Source organism: Cannabis sativa, chromosome X (genome assembly GCF_029168945.1).
Source record: "Cannabis sativa cultivar Pink pepper isolate KNU-18-1 chromosome X, ASM2916894v1, whole genome shotgun sequence".
In the NCBI taxonomy this organism is placed as follows: Eukaryota; Viridiplantae; Streptophyta; class Magnoliopsida; order Rosales; family Cannabaceae; genus Cannabis; species Cannabis sativa.
The window spans coordinates 4,361,967-4,384,387 of record NC_083610.1 but is presented as its reverse complement, the minus strand read 5'-3'; the positions used below and the strand labels follow the sequence as shown (position 1 = coordinate 4,384,387).

The 22,421-nt window shown below is 34.9% G+C and overlaps 2 protein-coding genes across 2 annotated transcripts; one reads left to right on the top strand and one right to left on the bottom strand.

The window, feature by feature from the left end:
* Nucleotides 1–2,883: 2,883 nt before the first annotated feature.
* On the top strand, nucleotides 2,884–4,186 carry LOC133032661 (uncharacterized). The gene is made up of 2 exons (XM_061106763.1): nucleotides 2,884–3,344; nucleotides 3,441–4,186. Exons 1-2 carry the CDS (start codon nucleotides 3,153–3,155, stop codon nucleotides 3,645–3,647), a joined length of 399 nt encoding a protein of 132 aa, XP_060962746.1. The 5' UTR covers nucleotides 2,884–3,152; the 3' UTR covers nucleotides 3,648–4,186.
* Nucleotides 4,187–12,038: 7,852 nt separating this feature from the next.
* Nucleotides 12,039–12,939, bottom strand: LOC133031955 (uncharacterized). Its single transcript, XM_061105755.1, has 4 exons — nucleotides 12,829–12,939; nucleotides 12,421–12,741; nucleotides 12,213–12,311; nucleotides 12,039–12,134 (listed from the first exon to the last, which is right to left on the bottom strand). Exons 1-4 carry the CDS (start codon nucleotides 12,904–12,906, stop codon nucleotides 12,039–12,041), a joined length of 594 nt encoding a protein of 197 aa, XP_060961738.1. The 5' UTR covers nucleotides 12,907–12,939.
* Nucleotides 12,940–22,421: the final 9,482 nt, after the last annotated feature.

Below are 22,421 nucleotides of genomic sequence, written 5' to 3'. Positions count from 1 at the left end.
TTAGATAGATAGTTTTTTTTTTAATAAAATTAAGTATATGTGCATTGCATAAATATATTATTTTGTATATGATTTTGCACTCTAATTTTGTATGATTGTGTATATCTGATTTTTTTTAAGCAACTTTTACAAAAAATAAAAAATCTTTTACATCATTGTAAGTGTTTGGGACAAAAAGAGTTTTTAAAAAATTATTGTTTTGTGTTTCAATGAGAGTAAATAAGAATATGTTTTTCTTTTGATTTATGAAACCTATTTTAAAATTTTAATTGGGAAATTTCATTATTTGACCCTAATAAAACCCCCAATATTAAATTTTAGACCCTCTACTAATTTGTACAAATTAATTCCATTATTTTCCCAAACTACCCAAAATACCCTTTTATTTTAATTTTCCCTCCCCAACAGTCTAACTCTTCCTCTTCTCACTCTCTCTCTTCGTCCTTCTCTCTCCGTCTGCTCTAAACCTCTTCTCTCTCTCTCTCTTGTCTTTATCGTTCTCTCTGTCAACCGACCCACCCACACACCAATATCTCAACTGACCCACCCCTACGACTAAACCCACAGACGCGATCGACGACGACGACCCACCCCCACGACTAAACCCACAGACGCGACCGATGACGACGACCCACCCCCACGACTAAACCCACAGACCAGACGCGAGCGAACCACCCACGACGACCCACAGAGAACCACATTGATCCACGACGACACACGACCACAGCCACGAACCACCGAGGGAACTCGAAGTCAAACTTCGCCACCACCAATCCAACCGTAAGTTCTTTTCTTATTAAAAATTAGAATTTTCATAGATTTGGATGTGAATTTTTTTATGTTCTTCAGATTAGATTGTTTCAGATTGTGTATGCGAATTTAGATGGTTTTCTGCATGTTCATCAGTGGTGTCTATTTGTTTAAACAATGTTATCGATATAATATCGACAAAGTGACCATTATAAATGTCTGTGTGGTTAAGTATATCGATAGGATGTCGTAGGTGTATCGATAGGATGTCGACATATTTTGAGTAAAAAATTTTGATTTGAATTCATTGTTTAAATTTCTTTGTCGACTGCATGTCGATAGTATGTCGATATGTTGTCGACACAATGTGAATTTATTGCTTAAATTTCTTTATCGACAACATGGCGATAGTATGACGATATGTTGTCGACACAATGTGATGCAGTTACTTTCTGTTTGATATATCGACCTCATGTCGATAATATTAATGTGATTTATGTGATTGCTGTGTGATAATATTGTGTGATGATATGTTGTGTTGATATTATTGGAATATCAACAGCATATCGGATGTCGATATGTTGTCGACCAAATTATGTTGTTGCTTACTGTTTGATAATGTCGACAGAATATCGACATGATGTCGATGTTATGTCGACCATTTTATAATTTTTTGACAGTAATATTGATTTGTTATTTATTTTTTCAGAAGGCTCCCAGACTCATAATTCCAGCATCCGAGCATTTTACTGGCCGCGTGACTTATAGAGGCACCAGAACTTTTGCAAAAATCAAGTTTCGGAGTTCAATTTAAATAACACGGCGAAGGAAAGTCGTTTCAGAAACTTTTGGAATGTCGTACCCCTGACATTCTCCTTGGTGTTATTTCACCAACTGATGTTGCACAAGATGAAGGTTGATGCTCAGGAAGAGTTGAGGATGCGGTTTTACATTGGTCGGAAGGAGCTCAGATTCGGAGTGCTTGAGTTTGCACTCATTACAGGCCTAGACTTCTCCTCGGGGCCAACAGAAGAGGAGAAGGCTGCGCAGGTTGCTCGCTAAGGGCCAGACCGATTGATCAACAAATATTTCAACCGGTCTGGTAGTGTGAAGATAGAAGCACTCCAAGATAGGTTCACAAACTGTCAGAACCCGGAAGACTTGTACAAGCTTGGCTTGTGCTTGTTTGTTGAGGCAGTGCTTCTAGGTCGCGAGGCTAACGCGTTGATTATGCCTGACATACTTAGATATGTCGAAGATCTTGAGTTCTTCTTCCAGATTCCTTGGGGAAGCACTCATTCGCCAGACTCATGCACTCGCTTCAAAAGGACATGTTGCAACAGAAGGCCAACTACGGGAAGAAGCTGAGTTCGGATGTTCAGCATGAGTGCAAATACACAGCTTATGGCTTCGCACCTACAGTACAATATTGGGCGTATGAGGCCATTTTAAAGGTTGGGAAGAAGTATGGCACGAATCATGGGATTCACTTTCCCAGGATGCTTAGCTGGACGAGCAAGGGTGATATAGGAAAGAAAGAAGTCGGTTCATTATTTTCTAGACGGGTATGAGTTTCACTTATGTTTAGAGTAATTATTTAACATAAATGCTTGTAATAAATGCTAAATCGTTTTACTCTGATATTTTTTGAACCTTAAACAGAATCTTGAAGTGGTGAAGGGGCTACTTCCACGGACAGAAGAGGAGACATTTGTGAGGACCATCTCTTACGATGGTGTAGAAAACTTGGTTGATGATGGTGTGGATGACACAGAGGCTGAGGCAGACACTCAGGTACCAATTTTTGGAACTTTTTTTTATGATTGTATAACTTGATTGTTTTTTTGTTTTTGTTCTGTGATATTTGTTACATTATGGTATTACCGTATTTTTTTGGTATATATTTTTTCAAGCCACTGGCTCAGACCCTCAGCCCAGTGCACCATCTTCATCAGGCGTTCGTGGTGCCGAGTACAGTGATTTAGTGGGGAGGTTGGATAGGATCGAGGCTGACCAGAAGGGTATGTACTCTTATCATGCGAAGCTGAAGATGACATAGCCATATAGAGCTGAAGGCTGGTCAGAACCTAATTATGGAGCAGCTCAGAAATATATTGACCACGTTGCATCGTCCGTCAACGGCAGCTTCAGCACCGGAGGCCCCAGCAGATCCATCTACCCCACTACTAGCTGCATCACCCCCACTACAAGAGGAGGAGGTCTTTCCTGACGGGTATGATCCTTATGAGGGAGCTCCAGCTACTCCTATCGGTGCAGGTGTTATCCATATACATGACAGCGAGTCCCAAGGTGAAATTTTGGCGATAGAGGCACAACCTGCAGGGGTTAAGAGTGGGAAGAGGAAGAGAAATCCCCCTGTATGATTTCGTGACTACACGGAGATGAAGAAGAAACAGAATCCTTCTTCGATGTTTGATCCCTTGGCGCCACCGGATGAGCGATGGTTGGATACTTTCCGAAAGTGGTGTTCTGGACTCATTCCCAACCACCGGCTTCGGGATTTGAAAAGTGGTGATTACGGTCCATCGTTCTTTTGGAAGCTGTTGACACTACAGGAATGGCTTACAGATGACGTAAGTAAACTAATTTATAATTTTACTTTACTTTACAACTAATCTACAATTAATATATTTTGTTGTCTAACTGCTTTCTCTAACCTTTATATGCAGCATATAGATGCAGCAGTCCATATGCTGAGGAGGCGACGCGCCGACTATCCACTGAGATTTTCTCAGAAGGGTATCATTCTCTCTACATTCGTCACCAGCATGATCAACAGTGCATGGACGAATCACAAGGGTCCGAGGAGAAACTTTGTGTGGGAGGATTATATCCTGGAGTACTGCAGAGGTGTTCATCATTTGTTAATTGTTTAGATTTTCTCCACAATTACAGACCCAGTTCTTTCCGAGATGGAGGGGTAATGAGTTCATTTAATTCATTTTGCATCTTCCCGGCCATAGGCGCTGGGTCACAGTTGAAGTTGACATAGAGCTGTGGAAAATTAATGTGTACGACTGTGATTCCAGCATTTTTCATTGAACCGCCATGGCACCCATCTTAAAGACTTGGGAAGAACTGTTGCCCTCACTAATCCATGCAACCGGGGATTTTCCACGTAATAACCAGACCATGGCGTTAACAAATAAGGATATCAACGTGCTTCCGAATATGCATGCGAGTCAAGCCACTCACAACCTAGTTCTGAATGCAACAATCAGGTACATAGTAGGGGTGAAAATCGGTCGGTTATGATCGGTTTTTACAATTTTATAACCGACCAGTCGGTTACGGTTTTTATTTTACAAAAACCGTAACTGACCGTTTAAAAATTATAACCGTATAAAACCGACCGTACGGTTTTTGGCGGTTTTAGGCGGTTTTGGCAGTTTTGACAGTTTTTTGGTTAAACTATTTTTTTATTTCAAAAATCGAACCCGACCGCCATATCAAAAAATCCACAACCAAAACCGACCGCCAAATTCGGTGATGACGTGGAACCAAAAATTCGGTTACGGTCTGGTCAGTTTGATGATCGGTTTCAGTTTTTCAGTTTTTATAAACACCCCTAGTACATAGCGATAAAAAAGTACTATAGTATTAAAATATGTTTTACATTGTACTAACTTTATATTTTATGTTGCATTTAGTGGTGATTGTGGCGTTTATTGCATTGAGTATGTGGAGCATCTCATGATGCAACGTGGATTAACTGATGTCACGCAAGGCCGGATCAAGTTGTTTCGTGAAGGGTGGTGTGTTGATTTGTTTTACCAGAATGTCGGCTGATTATATGTGTAATTATGGTGACATTGTATGTTTTTTGTAATTGAAAATACAGTTATATATTCTGTTTACTTAAAAATATTTTTTTGGTATTTAATCTTGTAAAGTGTAACGGTGTCTCAGTTCTTCATAGTAGATTTAACATACTTATTCTTAGTCTTGTAAAATTATTTAACGTTGTCTTTGATTCACAACAAAAAATTATCAACCTCAACCTTATTTTAAAGCAGTTTTGAATAAGAAATACAAAACATGTTATTAAAACTAATAAGTATAGTACGCCTCAAATACGGGCTTTGCATGTTACTCTGTTGTGGCCTGAACTGCCACAGCGGCTGCAGTTTCGAGGTACAGATTCTTTTTTTATCACCAGACGGGAAACGGTTCTCCTGTCTTCTTCCAGCGTTGCTTTTCCTTGGACGACCTACTCGCTTCTTTTCCACAGGTACCCTAACTTTCATATTCTTGATGTGTTCTGGGAGAACCTAATCATCCTCATCACCAGCAAGATTGATGGTATCATCGTAAATCTTCCTCCACGTTTCTTTCGAATAATAAGGTGAGCAAAGCGTGTACACACTTGTATTCATTTTTAATGTCGCGGTACATGCATGAAGGCAAGGGAGTTTCAATAACGTAAACACGCTGCAAGTGCATGTTCTTTCAACTAGGTTCACATCACCACCTCTTTCACCGTTAGGTCCCCTACCAACGTTATACAAATTGGCTCTATTTCGTTGGACGCGCTTGTACCTTGCATTTTCATGAATTTTTGCCAAGTTTTTTTCAAAGAGCGTGGCCAAAGGGGTTGTACATTTGTCAGCATTTTCGAGGCGATCAGCGAACCCATGATTGCAGTGTGAACCTGATAAATTCAACCAAAGTAGTTATTGGATATTTCCTGAACTCTTCTGTAACACTGTTGAAGCTTTCGGCAGCGTTGCTGGTCATGATGTTGTATCTATCGCACAAACAATAAGGGTGAGCCCACTTTTCAAACCCTATACTCTCCACATATGCAACAATGGCTGGATTCATCTTTCTAAGCCTCTCGAACTCTCTATCACATTCAGTTTTCAACCATGAGTAAGCAACATTATATATTTGGTTGTGAAAAGCATCAGACTTGAACTTGGCGTTCACGTTCATAACAATGTGGTGATAACATGCACAGTGGAATGCTTCGGGAAAAACGAGTTCAACAACATGATCAATGCTTTGATGCCTATCTGACACAAACACTAAGTTCTCAACCACGCCAATTGCTACCCTCAACTTCTGTAAGAAATACGTCCAAGAGTCGTTATTCTCACTGTCAACGATACCATAAGCAACCGGCAATAATTGGTTGTTCTCATCGTATGCCACAACAACTAACATTATACCGTCGTACTTCGTCTTCAAGAAGGTGCCATTGATACTCAAAATAGGACGACAAGAAGAAAAGCTCCTTCTACATGCACCGAGTGATATAAAACAGTACTTAAACCGCTCATCCTCTAAATACAAGTCAGTAATGGTACCAGGATTCTTCTACTCCAGCATGTACAAGTATCTAGGAAGCTTCATGTATGAAAACTCAGGCGTACCCCTAGCATACGTAAGTCCCATCTCCCTGCACCTCCACGCCTTCACATAATTCATCTGGATACCATAGTTGTCAAACATGTCCCTCGGTATGTCTTTAGCCTTGTACTTAGTTCCATCTTAGGTGTACTTTCCCTTAATAAGGTGGCCAACCACCCATGGTGCTGCTTGACGGTGATCTGAACGTCTCGCATTCAGGTTGCATGTGTGTTCGTTGTGAAATACAGTGACCTCGAAGTTGTCAGAATGCATCTTCTTCCTCCCCCTCAATCTCCATTTACAATCTGGAGCCTTGCATGTAACGTACAACACATCAGGGGATGACTTCTTCACCATCCACTCAAAATTGTTATTAAGTGCAAACCTACCCACTACTTGTCTCAGTTCTTCCTTGTTTTCATAAAAATTACCAAGCTCTATCACCCCTGCTTCCTTACTTTGTAAACAAGTAGTTATCTCATGATTTTTCATTATATCTTCCTTTGTCCACATACGAGCTTTGAACTTGGTACAAACTTCAAAAAAGGAGAACGTTGAGAAGGTTGCATGACGAGAAGGAGCATGTTCTTCAGTTCTGCCTTGTCGACTATTGCTAGTTCCAGGTGTAGTGCGATTTTCATTACGGGGTTGTCATTCTCGCTGTGTACCATAGTTGCTCGGTACACACTCTAACCTCAAGGAAGGGCCCGCTACGGCTTCATCGACTGCCAAATCATGTTCATCGTCCATATTCAAATCTATAATAGGATCGTTATTGTAGAAGGTTGTATCGAACTCCTCAAACTGATGAAATCTTGTCGCTTCTTGGTCGGAACCTCCTCATTCACACCAATCCCAACATCTGTTTCGAGAACGCAAGACCCTACCACACTCTAAGGGAGAGGATTAGTAGGCGGTGTAGGCTCCGAATTCCTAACTTTCCTCACCTTGGTCACGAATAATGGCATAAACTCTGTATTTGATATTGTTGCCCTCATCTGTAAGAACGTTCTCAGTTGGCGTTCTTTCTTAATAACCTCTGGCGGGACCATTTGTCCCTTCATGTACAGGGAACAAATCTTCAACTTTAAATCATACGCCAAAGGATCAACCTCCAACTCTTCATATAAAACTTGGCGTAGTTGTTGTAGGGTTGTGTCAGTTGTAACTGTCAACATCAAGCTGCCTTCTGCTTTGTAAATCCAATTATAATTCTCACATAACCAAACACCATCGTACGATACAACAAGAAACACTGTCGATCCTGCAATTTTAAACAAAACAAGGTCAGTACAGAAAAAAAATACCAAAAAAATAACAAATATCGACATCCCATCAATATCCATCAACATTATGTCGATAAAAACAACAACAGAAAGTATGACAGTTTCCATCGACAAATGATATATCTATGAAAATAGAGTTATTTAGCTCTTTTTGTCCATTAAATTAGTTTTGTTCTCAAGCATTTTTAGTTTATTTTAGTGACTTTTTAATTATTTTATTTAGTTTTGCATAAATATTAGTTTTAGTATTTTTAGATTAATTTTAGTTAATTTTTGTAATATTTTATCAATTTTATTTAGTTTCCCATGTTAAAAGTATTCTTCTTAATATTGTGTATTTTTGTAAGAGCTTAAATATATAATTTGGACTTTATTATGTGCATATTGTCTCAAAAGTCATAGAGTAAAAAAAGTCCATGAACTATCAAAGCCCAAAAATCTTGTACACAATATTCATAAAGTGTAATTACTATTCTAATGGACTTGCATAGAAACAAAAAAAGCAAAAAAAAAAAAAAAGGCAGCCCATGATTAGAAGGGGTAGCATTATATATGCAAATATGTGCCACGTGTGCATGCTATAGCATATATACATATGCTTTTCTATATTTAGGCGTGACTTGAACAAACACAAGGAGCAGGCGGCTGGGGATTCTTGCTGCTGCTACTCCAACGCCTACAGTGAAGAAATGAAGAAAAAGAGAGAGAGAGAGAGAGAGAGAGAGAGAGAGAGAGAGAGAGAGAGAGAGAGAGAGAGAGAGAGAGAGAGAGAGAGAGAGAGAGAGAGAGAGAGAGAGAGAGAGAGAGAGAGAGAGAGAGAGAGAGAGAGAGAGAGAGAGAGAGAGTTTTATTTAGGGTTTAATTTAGCATTTTTATTTAGAGATTGACAAAAATTAATAGGAAGAAGAAGACAAATTTGGAAGAGGAACTTGGAGTATTGTGACAAGCTCCAAATGGGTTTTTATTTCTATCTCTCTTTTCTTTTAAACTTTGTAATTTTTGCACAATCTATTATGAGTTAATTTTCTTTTTGCTAGAATTATTTTATTGACTTGAATTGTGATTTGATATTTTATTGCTATGTTTTAGTAAATTGGTTTTGTTCATTCAAGTGTGTTTATTGTGCAATTGCTTAGTTTTGCTTGATTACCATTAGTAAGTAAGTAGCTAATCTTGATTTCGGAAAAAATAGAGTTAGTAGAATTGCTTGAATGATGCATGAATATCACTTTAGAAAAATGTGGTTTGTAAATGGCATAAGAATATGTTATTTACCATGTATGACTTGAAGGAATTGTGCTTAAATTAGTATTCTTAAAATTAATTGGGCATAGGAATATGTTAATTAATTAGAGAATCAAACCACAAATACTTTGGAAAAAGGATTATGACATTTTAAATTCTTAGTTGACATCAACAATTTGCAACAATACTCATTTGCACCATTATATCAACTTTGCATTTTTTTTAGGTCAATTTAATAGTTCTAGCTTGTTTTCTTTACAATTTGTGTTTGTTAATTTTTTTTACATATTCTCATCACTTTATTTTATTTTATTTTTTTGTTAAAACTAATTTGTGAGTAATTAGTTTTATAAATCAATTTCTAATTTTCAATCCCTGTGGAGACGATACTCGATTTATCACTTTATTACTTGTTACGATTGCGTATACTTGCGTATATAATTTCCACAACAAGTTTTTGGCGCCGTTGTCAGGGATTGATTTAGTGAAATTTTATTTTTGGAACTTAATTACTATCAATTTGGTTTTTTTTTAGTTTTTCATTTGTTCATTCTATTTTCCTTGTTCTATTTTACGCTTTGTTTGTCTTGTTTTAGTTTCTTTTGCAAGGTCTTGAGATGTCTCATCTACAAGTCCTTATGAATTTTGTTCAACATGAATTGGAGCCCTTGTATAAAGCATGGTGGATATACAAGGCATTTCTAGTGAGGTTTCCATAACATGGGTTGTCCAAAGAGTGTCAATTAGAAGTCTTCCTAAATGGGTTGAATCCAAGCACACAATAATGGGTACAAAGAGGAAATGGTACCACCAATTTCTACCGACTATCAATCGATGAAGCCCATTGGATGTTGGAAGACATGGCAGAGTACAATGAGTGGTGTTGTAATTGTCCAAACAAAGACCATGTTTGGGAGGACAACTACAATAATTTGGAGCCGAATTTTGACACTTACACTCAAGGACCAAATGATGAGATTTTAGAAGATTTACAAGAGTTCAACATAGAAGAAGATCTTCATCAAATGGCTCAATCAAGCTCATTTGAGGTATTGATGATGGAGTTCATGGCGAAAAATGATGCCTCAATTCAAAGCCAAGCTTCATCCTTGAGGAAATTGGAGAACCAATTTGAGCTTTTGGTGAATGAGTTGCGTGATAAATCCCATGAAACTTTGGGTATTGATATGGAAAATTCAAGGGAGAAAGAAGAAAGTGAAAATGTCATTTTGAGGAGTGGTAATGAGTTGGAGATACTTGGGGAAAATTTTGAGCAATTACAAGAGCTCACTTCAATCCAAAGTAGTGAAAAAAAAAAGATAAGGAAGCAAGCATTCCAAGTTGGTCAACATTTATTGCTGCTCATAATGCTGTAGCATTATCACAGCAAAACTGCCCAATTTTTGAAAAAATTCAGCAAGAACATTTTTGCATTCCTCAAGTCAAAGAGCTTATGGTAATGGAATATTATGTTTATGAAGATCCTTTTTGGTCACCACCTCCTCCTCCACCATTGGCATGGTACCTTGGCATCCATTGTAATAACCAAAAATATTTTGATATTATTTTTCTTTTACTACATTTTATGTATATATTTATTTAATCATCATTAGTAAACTCGATGTGGAAATAGTTGATTGCTTAGAAAATGTTATTTTGTTAAGTTAAGAGAATTATGATATTTTTATAAATTAAACTTTCATAGTTATTATGGGCTTCGGACTAGGTGTACTTCAGATTGGGGTTAGAAAATTAAGAAATATTTTGAGTATTATGTTATTAAGTAAAAGTAATGAATATAGTGTTATATTATTGAGTGGTAATTATTCTTATATATGTATTTTTTTTTTCCTTAAGCCATGCATGGAATATAGGAGATCTTGTAACTAAGTGGACGTGTGTAATGTGGTTTCAAATTTAAAATCAATCTTAGATTAGGTGGAGGTAGAGGCTCTCAAAGATATCTTATCTACCTTGGAATAAGGCTTGAACATGTGTAGAGTTAGTTAGAGTCAGTTGGATTAATAGAATAGATAAAAGATATATGTGTAGATTTTAGTGGAGTTACCTTAATAGTAAGACTATATTAACACTACAACATTCAGGAGCAATAGCGGCGGGCCCCTCGGCCGCTATTGCTCCAGTTTTTGGCCGCTAAAGGGCAGTAGCGGCGGACCTCGGCCGCTATTGGTCCGCCGCTATTGCTTGGCCGCTACTAATAGTATTAGCGGCCAAAAACTGGTTCCGCCGCTAATACTGTTAATAGCGGCGGAGCAATAGCGGCGGGACCCCGCCGCTATTGCTCTGTGTCAGTTTCGTGTTTCGAGATCGACACATGGCAATAGCGGCGGGGTCCCGCCGCTATTGCTCCGCCGCTACAACACCGAATAATAAAAAAAATATTAATTATTTTTAAAAATTTATTTAAATTATATATAAATAAATAATTAAATATTTAATAAATAAATCTAATTAATATAATTAAAACAATTTAATTAAATATTTAATAAATAAATCTAATTATATAATTAAAACAATTTAATAAAATTTATTAATAATTTAAAATTGTCTCCAAAGTAATTAACTTTAACATATTAATCCTAATAAAATATTGTCTCAAAATTAAACTAAATTATTACAAAACATAAATAAATTATTCATTAACATCTTCATTCAAGTCTCTAATTATGAAGTCTTGATCTGGATTATTTTCGGTACGAGTCCCCGAAGCCCGTGGCGGAGAAGGCACATACGCTTGGTCTGATGATAAACCCAGCGTCAAATTACCGAGCTCAGCTTGGTTGAAAATGGGAGTTGAAAAAATTGGTTCTCCTGCCGATGAACTCCCAAATAATCCAAAATCGACAAAGTTTGAGCCGAGCGGAGGAGACTACGACGGTGTTCGGTATAAGAACCGATTTCCCATTGGCGGAGCGGTATCGTTGTTGCCGCCGAGGAAATTGCTGAGGAAAAGATTGGGGTTGCTGCTGCAAAAAATTTTCAAATTGCTGCTGTGACAAATTTTGGAATTGTTGTTGCGAGGAAGGCTGAAATTGTGGTTGCGTAGGAGGTTGTTGTTGCTGTTCCGGAGGAGCGGCATGACTTTGAGAAGACGAACCACCAGGCGACTGCGATTGACTATACGTTTGAACGAAATTGTCAAAGCGTGGGTTAAATATTTGGGCACGTTGTTCAGGCGTCAAATTACCCCCAAGTGGCACGCATACCGAGAATATATCTGCCATGGTGCTCATCATTTCAGTAGTCGGTTGGGGAGGCACCGTTGATTGAGTTTGGGGGATTGGTTTCTTTCCTTTGCCCTTGAGCCTTTTACCCACGCCTCTTTGATAGTCAGATCTTTGGCCTAGAACTGTTTCCATAACGTCAAACTAATAACCGCATCGTATTCGGATTCGGTTCCGGTATCGCTGCGGGATTGTCGTTCCGCCGCTTCCTATCAAGCTCCTTGATCAGTTCCTCCTATTTAAATCAAAATTATTAGAATATGTAATTAATATAAAATATAAATTTTAATAATAAATCATTTTAATCACTTACATAATCTTTTGCAGCTAATTCATTAACGAAAGTTCCAGACGGTTTTTTCACATGGATCTCCTTCCATGCGTCAACTACATGCTCTCCAGGAGTACCCCCCTATACAAATATAAACAATTAAATTAGTTTATTATAAGAAAAAAATATTATTAACTATTAAAGAATTTTTTTTTATGAAACATTTAACAATTAAAGAATTAATACATACCATTCCGTGGCGTATGGACGCCAACGATTTTGTGCCTTGCGTTGTTGGATATTTCATTAGTTGCCGATTCGATTTATTTTTAGTTGAACGATTCAAAAATGCCTCGCTAACGAACAATTCGCAAACCGGTTTCCAAGTCTCGGTATTCAAGTAGTCAGGGGGGAATTTGAGAACTGTGTCCCAATCTTCTGGTTTTTTGTAATGTTGTTTGAAATGCTTGTGTCTGAGCGTCTTTCGCTCACTATACCGCTCCGCCATCACCGAATATAAAGTCCCCATAAGTAGGTCTCGGTGGGGATTCCCATCGATATCAAAGTAGTACTATGTAATAAAATAATTTAAAATTATGTTAATTTGTAAATGAGGACATAAAATTATTACAACCTTTAATAATTAAAAATCACTCACTCTGATTCGATTGAGCACTTGATCCTTGTATTGTTGGGGTACATCGGAAAAATTTAGATGACCACCCGGGCACAACATGCTCACTTGTTGGCCAAGAAATCGAACATAATTGCTGGCTTAGTGCCAACTACTTTGCCGGTTTCAAGATCTACCTCCAGGTAAGGGCTTACCAGCTTCTCTCCTTTTTTTTCGAGGTTAGCGTTTGCGGCAACCCCACGACCCTTTCTGACCGGAGGTGGAACTATATATATTCGAGGGAAAAATAATATTATTAGTAAATCATACATTCACTATTTATATTCAGAACAATGTTAGATTTGAAAAAATATGAAAACCTGATTCGCAGGACGACGGTACCCTAGAAGGATCAGGGGGATCCCTGCCATCACCATCCCCACCATGGTGTGTCGCTAACGTAGCAGACATTTTATTTTACTTTGAAGACGGAAAAAAATGTAAGAATTCACAAAATGTGAAACACATAATTGAAATATAAGTATTTAAAATGTTAATACGAAAGAAATTAAATATTCCTTTAATTGTAAAAAAATTTAGTAACAAATGTTTACAAAATAAAAGTTACACTGAAGAATCACTATCATTTCCATCATTCACTAAGTTTACATTTTCATCCTCTACATGTTCAACTAGTAAATCATCTACTTCTTCAGCAACATAATTCTCATCCAGTTCATTATTCTCTATCTCAGAATCCACTAACTGATCGGACGATTCAACAATTACTGGAGGTTCATTCGATTGCATAATCAACTCTCCAAGATCAACTGTCAACACAAAATTGGCAGAGTTAGAATCACTAACAACATCTACATCAGTCTCATCTTCGTTGTCAGTAATGTCCCAAATTTGTCGATGGCTAATATCTTCAACAACCTTCCAATCGCGACCTCTGAGTGGATCTTCAAGATAGAAAACTTGCTTTGCCTGGTTGGCAAGGATGTACGGTTCATCTTGATACCAATGTCCACGAGTATTTATACTAGTTATATTATTTTCAGTGATTGTCTTCTTTCTTAATGGATTAGTGTTATACCATTTACATTCAAACAATGACACTGTAAATGCACCAGTATAAGATATAGTGATTACATCTTCAAGTGTGCCGTAATAATTAAACCCTTCGTTCCAAAGAACAGTAACACCACTATTTTGTGTCTTCCGCTTTTGGTCTCGCTTTGATGCAATAAACCGAACACCATTCACTACACAACCTTCGTAAAATGTTGCTAAGTAATCAGACCCGGAAGCGAGAGCGAGTAACTCATCACCATTTTGTAAAGTTCCAAGCTTGTGCAGCTCATATATCTAAATACATAAAATGTATTAATATGAGAGGAATATAAATGATTGATTTATTATTAACAATTTTGTCGTTATACCTTCTTGTGAAACCACGGACGGAAAGTTTGCCTATGCAAGGCATCGTGATTACCATTAGGATTTTCATGCTTGATCTTGTCCAAATGTTCACTGTGAAGTATGATAATGTCAAGATACGATAGAAAGAGATAGAAAATAAAAACTAAAAATTTAATAAAATAATTTATAAAAATGTAACAAACTTACTCTAAGTAAGCTTGGATTTCGGGAGAATTTTGAAGAATGTACCACTCAGCTTTTTCACGACTGGTATGATCAAGAGGCTTGATAAGTCCGCTAGTTAAAGGACGAGATTGAGAATTAAAAACTGAGAGATAGCGACAAACAGAAGGCGCATCTTCATTTCGATCAAGCCGATTAAATCTTGTTTCACACCCTTTAAAGTACATTGAACAAAAGGTTACTGCCTCATCAGCAACATAACCTTCTGCAATTGACCCTTCAGGACGTGCCTTATTTCCCACATAATTCTTCAATTTTTTCATGTACCTTTCAAAAGGATACATCCATCTCATAAAGACCGGGCCACCCAATATCGCTTCTTCAGGCAAATGCAATACCAAGTGTATCATTATGTCAAAAAAAGCTGGAGGAAAAATCAATTCCATCTTGCACAATAACAGAATTAAATTATTTTGAGCATCCTCCATATCTTTTACATTTAGAGTTCTAGAGCATAACTGTCGAAAAAAATTACACAACTGAGTAATAGTTGTTGCTGTGTCACGAGGTAGAAATTTACGGACACCAACCGCTAGTACTCGCTGCATAATGACATGACAATCGTGGGATTTTAACCCAATAATGTTAGACTCATCTGGAGAAACTTTGCAAGTAGGGCAAGCTTTATAACCTTGACCACTCCACCCAGACAAGCTACTACGAGCAGGAAAATCATTCACTGTCCACAAAAGCGCAGCACGCATGGTGAACATCGAGTTGGTCGAACTATCTCTTGTTGCTACCCCATTATTCCACAACTCCTTTAATTCATCCACCAAAGGTCTTAAAAATATATCCATGTCATTACCTGGAGATTTTGCACCAGGAATTAGGGTAGAGAGCAAAAAATAATTATCTTTCATGCATAACCAAGGTGGTAGATTATAGTTAGCCAACACCACTGGCCACATGCTGTATGCAAGACTCATGTTGCCAAATGGATTAAATCCATCCGCAGCTAACCCAAGTCGAACATTTCTTGGGTCCCTTGCAAACTCGGGATGTTTTGCATCAAAGTCTTTCCAAGCTAAACCATCGACCGGGTGTCGCAACACCCCATCATCTTTTGATTTTCCAGTATGATGCCATATCATGCTTTTCGCTGTAATCCTCGAACTATATAATCTTTTAAGTCGAGGTGTCAACGGAAAGTATCGCATGACTTTGCAAGGAACTTTTTTTCTTTTCCCGTTTTCGGAAGTAACCCAACGACTAGTTCCGCAAACTGGACAAGCCTCCTTGGATGCATTCTCCTTATAAAATAAGCAGCAATTATACAAACAGACATCGATATTATCATAACCCAAGCCTAATTTCTTCAATCTCTTTTTTGCCTCGTAGTAAGTTGATGGAATATTATTTTCCTTCGGAAACGCAAACTTTAAAAGCTTCAATAATTCTTCAAAGATGTTATTAGGAATTTTTCCCCTAACTTTTAAATGCAATAGCTTTGCTAAAAAGTTAAGAGATGAAATCCAATCACAACCGGATACAATTGAGCTTCAATTTCCTCAAATAAGTCATCAAATTGTGGGTTTGTGGTTGGTTGTTCATCTTCTCCTTGTGGTTCCTCAGTTGTCGAAGGAAAGAAGTCTTCTAAAATAGGAATCATTTCATCCTCTGATTCAACATCAGCAACTGCTACATCAACGACGGCATCCTCAGGCTCCCCGTGATAAATCCACTGATCATATCCTTGCATAAAACCTCGATCAAATACGTGTGCTCTAACCCTATCTATTTTTTCAAACCTACTATTTATACATCTCACACAAGGACATCGTATTCGTCCATCACAATCCTTATGTTCTGATGCCATTGCTAAAAAGGCTTGTAGACCATTCCAAAATTCATGGCAACCACGATTTCTGATTTTGGTCCAAGACTTATCGATTGTCGCCATCTACAATTTCGACGACAAATGAAGTATTAAATATTTAAATTTTTGTAAAGTCTTATGAAATTTTATGAGTACAAATTTTATGATATTTTTTTTGTAAATATAATGATAAATATGAATTATTATTGTTTTTTATTATTAATTTTTGAATTTTTGTAAAGTCTTATGAAATTTTATGAGTACAAAAGTTATGATATATTTTTTTAAATATAATTATAAATATGAATTATTATTGTTCTTTATTATTAATTTTTGAATTTTTGTAAAGTCTTATGAAATATTTTTTTAAATATAATTATAAATATGAATTATTATTGTTCTTTATTATTAATTTTTAAATTTTTGTAAAATCTTATGAAATTTTATGATATATTTTTAAATATAATTATAAATATGAAATTTTGTGTTATTTTTATTATTCATAAAAAAATTAATTTATTTTTTAAATTTAAATAAATGTAAAATAATTAAATTTTAAATGAATTATTATTTTTTGAAACTTAAAATTAATTATCAAAATTTAAACTAATTATATTATAAAAAAAATTATTTTACATATTACACTATAAAAATTCATTAAATTACTAAATTTTGGAATTTTTAATTTTTAAATTTTTAAATTATTTTTCATTTATATAAAACTAAATTTATTTTTTAAATTAAAATAAATATAAAATAATTAATTTTTACCACCTTAAAAATACATAAAATTCCATTAACATATTTTTTCTTAAAAACTTACATAAAAATTTGATAATTTAATTACAATTATTATTAAAATAAAAAAAATTATTTTTATTTAACTTTTTAATTTTTAATATTCAAATTTTTATGTACTATTATACTAAAAATTTTAGGCTAAAATTATACCAAATAATTTTTTAACTATCCTAAAAATTTTAGGCTACAATTATACCAAATAAATTAAATCAAATAAAAATTACAATATAACAACAAAAATAACAAAAATATATACTTTCAATTCCAACAAATAAATTAAAAAAGTAAAAAAAATTACAACAATAAAATAAATATATAAATTTTATAAAATATATTTATTTAGTATATACACACACTAAAATTATATATATTAAATTTACATATATATAAACATAAAAAATATATATTATATATAATATATATAAAAAAAAACACATTACATAAATAAATATATATATATACAGTAAAAAAATATATATCATATAAAATACATATTATATATAATATATATATATACAGTAAAAAAATATATATCATAAAAAATACATATTATATATAATATATATATATACAGTAAAAAAATACATATTATATCATAAAAAATACATATTATATATAATATATATATACAGTAAAAAAATACATATTATATATAATATATATATATACAGTAAAAAAATATATATTATAAAAAATACATATTATATATAATATATATATACAGTGAAAATATATACTAATATAAAACATAAAAAATATATATATACAGTGAATATATATATAGACAAAAATATTTATATACATATAATATATAAATAAATAAAATAATAAATACCCAAATAAATTATATAAATACACAAAAAATATATATATCAATTAATATATATATATATATCAATTAATATATAATACAATATTTATACACAGAAAACATAAATAATATATATATACAGAAATAAAATATATAATACAATATATATATACAAAAAAATAAAAAATTAATACCCAAATAATATATACATATACACATATTATTAATTATACACTCAAATACACAATATACATATACAGATCTATCACAAAAACAAAAAAAAATCCGTTGTAAACATAAATATATACCCAAATTTTGAACCAAATATATGCATACAAATGTAAAATTTAAAAAGAAAAAACTTACTAAAAACCCGAACGGAGTGCGTGGGGATGGTGCTGTTGGTGCGTCGGAGTGCGTCGGGATGGTGGTGCGCCGAGGTGGTGGTGCGCCGATCGGAGTGGGGCTGATGGGGTGGTGCTCGGTTTTGGGGGGGAAGAGAGGTTGAGAGGTTTTAAATTTTGAAATGGAAAGTAAAGTTGGGGAAGTGGGGCTGATGGGGGTATTTATAATACCTGTAGCGGCGGACTATTAGCGGCGGGGGTCCGCCGCTAATAGTCTAAAATTAAAAAAAAATACTATTAGCGGCGGACCCCCGCCGCTAATAGTCCGCCGCTAATAGTTTGAAATGAATGAGCGGGAATTATCCCGCCCATTTATTAGCGGCGGAGTATTAGCGGCGGACCAATAGCGGCGGGCCCGCCGCTACTAGTATTAGCGGCGGAGCAATTGCCGCGGACTGCCCGCCGCTAATGGTCTTCAGAAAAAGAAAAAAAATACCCCATTATTAGCGGCGGACCCCACTCTCCGCCGCTAATACCCCTGTTATTAGCGGCGGAGAGTGCCCGCCGCTAATAACTCCGCCGCTAATAACATAAATTGTTGTAGTGTAAACTGCCACATAGTTTGTGGTAACTGCAAATTATTCTCTTTGACCGAGTAGTGTGGTAAAAATAAGAGCTTGATTATTTATTTAAATATTAATTAGAGTTAGTAGAGTTATGGCATTGGTTAACTCTAAAGTCTATAAATAGAGAGTGTATGTTCATTTTTTTTATTATCTGAGCCACACTCACCAATTACTCTCTCTTTCTCTCTCGTAACCATCTTCTTTCATTCTAATTTATCTCTTTGTTTTCATCAAGAGCCAAGCACCAATATCACCATCAAACTCTCATAGTTTTCTTTTTATTTCATTCACAGCCAATGCTTCAAACTTCCATTCATACCACCTCACACAACCATACATTACCATACGCCACTTTTATTTTCAAAATCACCATCATCTTCTTATAATTATCATATAGCCACAATACCATAATTTTTGTTATTTAGCCAAAACACATGAATCTCACCATTGCTACCAATTGTTCACCAAGTTATAGAGTTCTAAACTTAGGGTTGCAATTAGTTGGTGTTTTCATTTCCAAAAATTAAGGTATGATATGTTATTTTGAGAATTTATTTATAGTATAACTGGGTTAAGTTTTATTGCCATTTTTGTGTTTCTAATCTTAATATTTAGAAACTAAGGTTTACGTGGTATGTATACAAGGCTTTGGTTCTACATATAATTTTCGCAATCAAGCTAGGATCTCCAAATTCGAGGTAAGGAAATTAAGTAGAAAAACATAAGTTTTCTGTATGTAATAACATTCATAGGAAGAGCGGGAATAGTAAAAGAGAAGTTAACTAAGGTCTTCTGCCTGACTCTTTATTGTTTGTTATTTAATGTACTGTATAATATATATTGAAATAATATGTTTATAAGATTCATGTTATTTATGTATGTTTACAGTATTAGAGCATGGCCATTGCTAAAGGTATATATTTAAATAATATGTTTATAAGATTCATGTTATTTAAGTATGTATATAAATAGTGTGTTTATAAGATTCACATTATTTAAACTAGTTATGTTGTTTAGATAATGGACGGTACAATGGATTCGCATTATTTAAACAATGATATGATTATGGTATGAATATGATATGACTATGATATTGTTATGATATGATTATTATATAGTTATGAAATAATTATGATGTGGTTATGGTATGATTATAATATAATTAGGATATAATGATACACTATTTAAATAATGTATAGTAGTTAAACATTATTTAAATTAGATTTTTTGTAGATTATGTGACATGGTTTGACCGAGAAGATACTGGTTAAATACTTGACTGTTGGGTCTATATGGTAGATAGGGGGCCATCTAGTAGTGGGTACGATTTTACTGAACCCAGCCCTCCGCCATTTAGTCTAATAGTGCGAGTTTATTTGCCAAAGTCGAACTCCGGCATAACCATTATTATGTGACTTAGCTTAGATACTAGTGATTAGTTAATAGTGATAAGATTAAGCTTATATGTATTGCTATTTGTCTAAATATGTGCATCTAAGTTTTAGTTATATGTTTTTCTTTTATTTTATTTGACTACGTGACAAGCATTTCCTTACTGAGTTTAGTAGCTCACCCTTATCAACTTACCATGTGCAGATTAAGGTTCTAAAACTTAGAGAGTCGGTGGCAAGTGAGACCTTGGAGGCTTGTGTGTGTACTCGCTGAGGACCATATAACTGAGGGTGGTCTAGGGCATGCTCCATTTATTTTATTTAGTGTTATTAAATTAATGTCGCACTTATTTTTATTTATTAATTATTATGTCTTTTAAGTCCAAACTGAGCTTATGTTTATAAATAAAAGCGACATTATAGTTTTTCCGCATTTTAACGCTTGTAACTAAATTAGTAATTTATGAAAAAGTCTGGGCGTTACATCCATCATGTGCATTCATCGAATTCAAGTCAAGTTGAGCATTTTGCCTTTTCAAATTCCATATCTCGCCAAGCTTGAGGGCGTTCATGACAAAGACCCATTTGTGAGAGCATATGCCACTCTCTATGGGCGGAAGCCGCTTTTTGATGAGTGCTTCTCAAAAAGTCAAGCCGACGACTTTAAATCAAGCGCTTCTTGGGAGGCAACCCAAGCTTTCTAAACTTTATCTTTATTTTGTTTTAAATTTAATAAACATGTAATGTTAAATGGCTTTGACAATCCCATTGTAGTTTTTTTTCTCTCTTTCTTTTCTTTTTCTCTCTTTTAGGTGCGAGCATAAAGTCAAATGGAATTGGGTGCACTTACGGAGGTTGACACTAGCGAGTTTGCACATCATTGAAAGGAGAGTTCTTCTTTAACTCTTCTTTATTAATTTTAAACTTGCTTACACATATTTGAGAATTTGGTGCTTAAACATGTTTTGGGAAACTAAATATTTTTTTTCTTTTCTTTTATTTTGCTTGTTTGAAAAAAAAATTGAGGCATATGTGCTTTAGTTTGGTGATTTTCCATATTCTAATACATGATTGATAGTGTGCATAGCTTGTTGAAAAATGTAAATATTGCTTGAGCTTGTGACTAATTCTTGTGCTAGTTTCATTTTGATTGAGATATGTCCAATTTTGAGCATAAATGCCTTGATCATTTAATTGTGTGTGATTTAGTAAAAATTTGTGTAAATATGTGATTTTGTGATATCACAAGTCTTAAAATTTATTTGATTCTCTCTTGAGGCGAAATCCTAAACAATGCTTAACCAAAGACATGATTTAGGCCATTTTTAGACCGTTTGAGCCTTTCGAGCCAACCATAATATTATTTCATCCATAGTCACCCCCTTTGAGCATCATTGAATCCCTTTATTTTTGTTTTACCACATGTAAGCCTAGCCTAATACAATTTTTTCCACCATATACCCTTTGAGCTCCTTATTATTCTAAGATATTTGTTAGTTGGGTCATGAAAGGGATGAGAGGAGTGTAATTTTGGTTGAGTGGTAATTGGGTGAGTGTTTTCATTGTGTCATTTTATTATTCTCACCATTGGGGATAATGTTGAAGTTTAAGTTGGGGGAGAGTTAACATATTTAGTGTATATTGCCATTATTATATTTGTATTGTTAGATAAAAAAAAAAGAGGAAAAAAAAAAGATAAAGAGTGTTTAAAATTAAGTTTGGGGTGTGCCACCCCTTGAAAAAAAAAGTGTGTTTAAAATTAAGTTTGGGGTGTGCCACCCCTTGTAAAAAAAAGAGCAAGATTTTTTTAGAAGTTGGAAGTTCCAAGTGTTATAGCATTGCTTCAGCATTCTGGAGCAGAGACGCAGAAAAAAAAATGTTATGCTAAGGCATTGCTATAACTCTTGGGAGCATGTTATTTTGGAAAATTTTGGGGCAATAAATAATGGCAATATTGATACTCAAATTTTTTGTGGGATATTCTTTGAGGAAGTAAGTGTGAGGTCTCATTTTGGTCTTAGGAAAATTAAGGTGCTTTTAGGTGATTTGAGCCAAAAATGACTTCTCTTAACCACCTTCACCTAAGCCTTACATTACAAGCTTGAAAAAGTCCTTTTGATCTTTGGTTTTGTGTTTGTCTACATTAGTGGAGAGAGAGATGAAAAATAAACCTATGAG